General features: G+C 63.2%; 1 protein-coding gene across 1 annotated transcript in view; it reads left to right on the top strand.

Moving 5' to 3' along the window:
* The window catches only part of PHF2 (PHD finger protein 2), a 75,605-nt gene extending 72,197 nt beyond the window's left edge, over nucleotides 1-3,408 (top strand). Inside the window, exons 18-19 of the mRNA XM_040449270.1 lie at nucleotides 179-905; nucleotides 1,459-3,408. Coding sequence (XP_040305204.1) covers nucleotides 179-905; nucleotides 1,459-1,547 — 816 coding nt within the window. The 3' untranslated portion in view covers nucleotides 1,548-3,408. The remainder of the gene's footprint in view (nucleotides 1-178; nucleotides 906-1,458) is intronic.
* Nucleotides 3,409-5,618: the final 2,210 nt, after the last annotated feature.

The following is a 5,618-nucleotide window of genomic DNA, read 5'->3' as shown; positions in this document are numbered from 1 at the left end:
GCTGCCCCCTGCCCAGGCCTCTGCTCCCCCCACAGCCCCCTGCCCAGGCCTCTGCTCCCCCACCCCTGCCCCCTTCCCAGGCCTCTGCTCCTCCCCCCAGCCCCCTGCCCAGACTGCCCAGTCTGGGAGCTGTCTCAGGCTCGGGGACATTTGAGTCTTGCTGATCCCTGTTCACAAGTTTCTGGGAGTGAAGGGGGTTGGGGAGGGGGGTACTGATGGCGCATTCCCCCCCTCGGCCAGGAGTCAAGCTATGGGTGGAGGAATGGGGCAGGGGGCACGTCCACTGCAGCCGAGTGGTGGTGCCACCTTCCACGTGTCCCCACGTCCAGGGCAGCTCACCCGCACGGGGGGCAACGGTGGTCCCTGCACGGGTCCCAGTGCTGCTCGGGTTCACGGCGGGGGGGGGGGGGGGGCGGCGGGGGGCGAGGTGTGCCCCCCCCCAGGCCCCCGGGGGGCCCGCCCCCCCCCCGCCGGGGGGGTGGCCTCACACAGGAGGGACCAGCCCCTGTGTCTGAGGCCCGGCCGCATGCTTTGTCCAAAGGAGGAGCAAAAGAGCAGGAAGAAGAAGAGCACCAAGAGGAAGCTGGCCCCCAACACCCCCTCGCCCTCCGCCTCCGCCTCCGCCTCCGCCTCCGCCTCCGCCAGCACCACCCCGGCCTCCGCCACCCCGGCCTCCGCCACCCCGGCCTCCGCCAGCACGGCCAGCAGCCAGGCCTCGCAGGAGGCCAGCTCGCCCGAGCCCCCGCCTGAATCACACAGCAGCAGCCTGGCGGACCACGAGTACACTGCGGCCGGAGCCTTTGCAGGGGCCCAGGCCAGCCGCGCCTCCCAGCCCATGGCCCCCGGGGTCTTCCTCGCGCAGAGGCGGCCCTCCGCGTCATCCCCCAACAATACTGCCGCCAAAGGTACCGCGCCCGCGTGCCCTCAGACTGCACGCTAGAGGACCACGGGTCCCCTCTGTCCCCAGGTGGCCGCATCTACAGCCACGTGCTCGGCCAGGGCCCCTCACGGTGCGAAAGCTGCTCCTGCTCGCCTTGGCTTTGGGGCCCAGCTTAGAGCTGGGTGTCGTCGGCAGTGTGCCGAGGGGCCCAGGGTGATCCAGGCTCCGTGGGTGGTTCGGGGGCAGGACGGCTGGCTGGCTGCGTCCCCAGGTCCCCACTCTCACCCCCAGACCCCCGATCTGCCTGCGCCCCGGCCCCCCGGCCCAGCTGGCTGTGGACAGGAGTGTGGCTCCCGCGGCCAGGAGGAGGGCTAGGCCTCACTCCCTTGTGGTGCCGTCCCCCCACCCGCATCCCACAGCCTCGCAGCAGGGCACTCTGGTGACCACTGGTGGGTCCGCGGAGTCTGGAGCCCTGGGGCTCAGGCCCGCAGGCCTGTCTTACAGAGAAGATGGGGGCTCCAGGAGGGGAGGTCCCTCTCGAGCTCTCACACCCGCCACTTTTGTGTCTCTGGCTGCAGGAAAACGTACAAAAAAGGGCATGGCCACCGCCAAGCAGAGGCTTGGGAAAATTTTGAAAATTCATCGGAATGGAAAACTACTCCTTTAAAGTTTGGAAAGCCAGGATCCTTCCGCTCCGCTCAGGACCCCCGGAGCCCCGCTAGAACATCCGCCCCCAGGAGGGTGGCCGCGCTGCCTCACCCCAGGGAGGGCCTGGCCCCCTCCCGGCCACCACTCCCCCCCCCACACGAGCATCTGTTGCTTCAGCAGGCGGAGCTCACCAACGTGGACAGATGTCCTTTCTCAAGTTGCTTAGAGTGACCAGTTCCCGGAAACTCGGCCCTGCCCACGTGAGGACCATTCCAGTTTCAGGACAGCCTCCAGGCACCCCTGAGTGTGGGTGTGATTGCAGGGCCTCCGCAGCTCTGCTGGGAGCATGAGTCCTTCGAGGAAGGAGGAGTGAGCCAACGCTCACCAGGCCCAGAGTCTGAGCTGGCCACAGGCTGGTAGCCTCCAGAGGCTTAAAAAAGGCAAAGAACACTAGAGAGGAAGAGGAGGAGAAAATGGGATCTTGTGTGCCCCCCTACTCTTCCTGAGTGATTCTCAGTCCAGAGAGCGTTCGGCCCGGCCAGGAGAGGGGCCTCTATGCTCCGTGGCCGGCAGGTGGCGGGCCGGATGGTGGATGTCGTGCCCTGACCTGCCGGGGCGTTTGTCGGGATGCCGGGGCCGGCGGCAGGGTCTGTGTTAGTGGGTGGGGGCGCTATCGTGGGGTCCCCCTGGAAGGGTCGGGCCCAGCCACGACCTAGGGCCTGGGAGCCCAGGCTAAGCCATGTGGGCGGGCCCCGCCCAGCCCCACCGGCTACACTCGGAGAAGCACTTGTCAGCCGAGGCACCTGCCTGGCGGGGCTGACGGCGGCTGGGCGGCCCAGGGACGCAGGGCCCGCACTTCTGTCTTGTCACCTGTCGGTGTTTGGTGTCGAGGCCACGGGCGGACCCCGGACCGCACGTCCTCCGCCCAGTGACACGGAGGGGCTGGATTTGTTTCTCAGGCAATCCTGTATTTTAATTTTAGATGTATCTCCTGAAGCATATTTTTCATAGAATGTAGCGTGTAAATAGCTTTTTAAATAACTTCTTTTTTATAAGAGTAAAAGTATCTTTAGGAATTTCTTTCTAGAGAGTCCTTCATTAACATTTATACGAGTTTTTTGCCGAGTCTGATGAGCAGTTGGGTTTCCAATGCTTCTCCTCTCCTTCTTTCTTTCTACTGTTATCGTCGGTATTCTTTCTTTCTCTTAGGAACTAAGGTATTGCCTGAAAAACAAGTGATGTCTGTGCAGCCTTATATCTGTCTTTACAGAAGCAAACCGCACGCACGAGACCTGTTCCAGACGCGATCAGAGAGGGGTCTTCAACTCGAATACCAGCTCTTTCTTTCCTTCTTGTTGGCGAAGGGGGTGGGGACGCCGCTATTTTACTAGCACCTTGTGAAGTGTTTCTGTGTTTTGTGATGCTGTAATTTATTAATGTTTGTAGCTTTTTATATTTGTACATTTCTTATGAGCTTTGTTTATACGCCCGTCCCAGGGCGCTGTGTCCATGCGCAGAAGTGGCCCGCGCTGCGGAGGGGGGGGGCGGTGCGGCCCCGCCCCCAGGCTGGCGGGCAAGGTCGCCGCCGGGCCCCGGCGGAGCCGCCCTGGCGTCTGCGAGGTTTCCTTTCCCGTCCTTGTTGAACATTTATATAATCTAACCCGGCCATCAAGCTGTTTGTTCTCTTTCTCTCTCTCTCTTTTATTTTTTAAAGTTTATTATTATTATTTGGCAACATGTACATTTCTAACAAAGTTTACCGTGGCTATTAAAGTGTTTTATTTCCCGATTCATATTACTCTTGTATCGAGTCCATGAGGTCTAAGGCAGCTTAGATCAAAGTTTTAAAAGAGTAAAAATATTTCAGGTTTTGTACAGAACCATGTCTGTGTCATTCCTGCTCATCCGCGGGAGGGGTGGCGGGAGGGGAGCGCGGGGGAGCGCGGGGCTGGGGCGAGGGTGGGCAGGCAGGCCAGGCGGGGCGGCCAGCCTTCTCCTCGGAAAGCCTTTGGATTGCCCACGGAAAGCCAGAGTGCCCCAAGCCAGCCTGCAGGAGCGGCCGCCACGGCCCCGAGCACCCCCCCCCCTCCCCCGGAGCCCCTAGAACCACGTACGGTTCACAGGTGAACGGTTTAGCTGAGTCAGTGAGCCCAGGGCCCGCACCCTGGGGTGTCAGCATGTGGGATCTGAGAGTTATTCACAACGGGTCCTGCCCGGACCCCCTCCACATGCGCAGCGCAGGGCAGCTGAGGAGGGAGGGCATGGGCAGCTGCAGAAAAACCAGCCGCTGCTCTGGGAGAGGTGCCTGCTCCCACCCCCACCCCCGCACCTGCTGAGTATCCCTGGGCCCGTCATGAGGCACGGTGGAGGGGACGGTGGGTGGTCCTTGTGCACCCACTTCCCAGATGGCCATGGCCCAGGGCATCGGCTTCCCAGGTAGCTGAGCAGCTGCCTGTGGATGTGCCCACCAGGCCACTGTGACCACACAGCTGAACACGCATCGGTGGGCGGCAGTGTGTTCAGGTGACGTGTTGGTACCATTTGCCACGGGGCATAGAAATGCAATGCACAGCATCCTCGTCCCCCTCTCTGAGCTTTGGTTTCCTCCACCCTGTTGGGTGCCCAGCGTGCACATCCTCTGTCGCGCTCAGCGGCTGAGTGCCTCTGGGGCCTCAGCTGAGCTAAGGGAGGCTGGGGGTGGGGGCTCTGGGTCCCCACCCTGCCTGGAAGGTACTGCCACCAAATGATGCCCCGGGTCAGGCCAGGGCTGCCCCTCCGCCGGGCCCGTGCACGTGACGTTCTCCCAGAGCTGCCCCAAAGCCCAGTCCCCTCCATCAGATCCCACGAGAGATAGTGGCCTTGGCACACCCCCCGGCCAGGCCGACCCCCTGCTTGCGCTGTCCCGTCCCTGCCCAGATCCAGCCCAATTCTTCCCGGTGGCTCCCCCGGGGGTACCCACAGCCACCAGGTACCTGTGCCCAACCCTGTCCTTCAGGCCTCACTCTGGAGCCCCACCAAACGCAGATTGGTGGGTCCTGAGCTCACATCCTGGAGGCTGGGCCGTCTGGGCACTCCTCAGGTCCCCCCACCTTTGTGGGGCTCTCGGGACTGGGCCTTCAGAGGTCGTCTGGGGGCTGGGGCCCAGGCGTGCCCTGTGCCCTCACTGTGGCCCTGACAGCCTGTGTGAGGCATCCCCACGAGGTCCCTGCCCGGCCACGTCTGTGCGCGGGCTCGGGACGTGCGTCTCTGGGTAGGCCAGGCGGGCCCGTGCCGGGGCCTCCCCAGGTCGTCTCCCCTTCTCTGTGGGAGGCCAACAGCCCCACGCTGGTAAGCTGGGAGGGCGGGGGCCCAGTGAGCCCCCAGTACAGCCTGCAGATAGCCCGTGGGCCCCTTGGGGGCCAGCGGCTGGGCTCCTTGGGGGCCAGCGGCTGGGCTCCTGGGTTCCCCCCACCCCAGGAGGGCCTCCCTGGAGATAGCCGCTTGACTGCAGAACACTTTGCTAGAGCAACGGGCGAGCTGCACGTCAGGCCTCTGCGACGCTGAGCCGTTTGTTACTGCTGTCTGACAGGCACAGGCGGCGCACCGAACACTAAGTTACACGCGCTGCTCCCTAACTAGTTTTCCCAAAGTTCAGCTGGATCCCATGGTCACAAACTGAACACCTGCTGTGTGCTGGTTGCTGTGCTGAGAACCTTCCCGAGCCGTCATGAAGGCCGACCAGAAGCCCATTTTACTGAGGAGGTCACCGCGTTTGGAGGAGGGACCCGCTCTCCTGCCTCGGGGAGAGCCCCAGCCTTGCCAGCTCCGGGATCACAGCGTGACCAGCTCCCTCACACGGGTTGGCCATGCAGAGACAAACCCCAGTGTCCGTGCACACCGCAGGCAGAAGGGGTGTCTGAGAGGTTCCCTGGAGCACCTGCAGGAGATGAAAACGTCTCTAGCAACATGAGCAAAGGCCCCGGGGCAGGAGGCATCCCTCTGGAATATCGTCCTCCTGCCCCTCAAGGCTTCCCTCCCCTGAGGGTCCCCCTGCGCCCTGGCCCTGTGCCCAGCAGGCACATGTTTCTGTCGTCTCCACGCGGGCGGGAGT

Source organism: Herpailurus yagouaroundi, unplaced genomic scaffold (genome assembly GCF_014898765.1).
Source record: "Herpailurus yagouaroundi ecotype Mexico unplaced genomic scaffold, PumYag 199, whole genome shotgun sequence".
Classification (NCBI taxonomy): domain Eukaryota; kingdom Metazoa; phylum Chordata; class Mammalia; order Carnivora; family Felidae; genus Herpailurus; species Herpailurus yagouaroundi.
The sequence above is the reverse complement of the archived record's forward strand: the minus strand, read 5'-3'. Positions and strand labels throughout refer to the sequence as shown.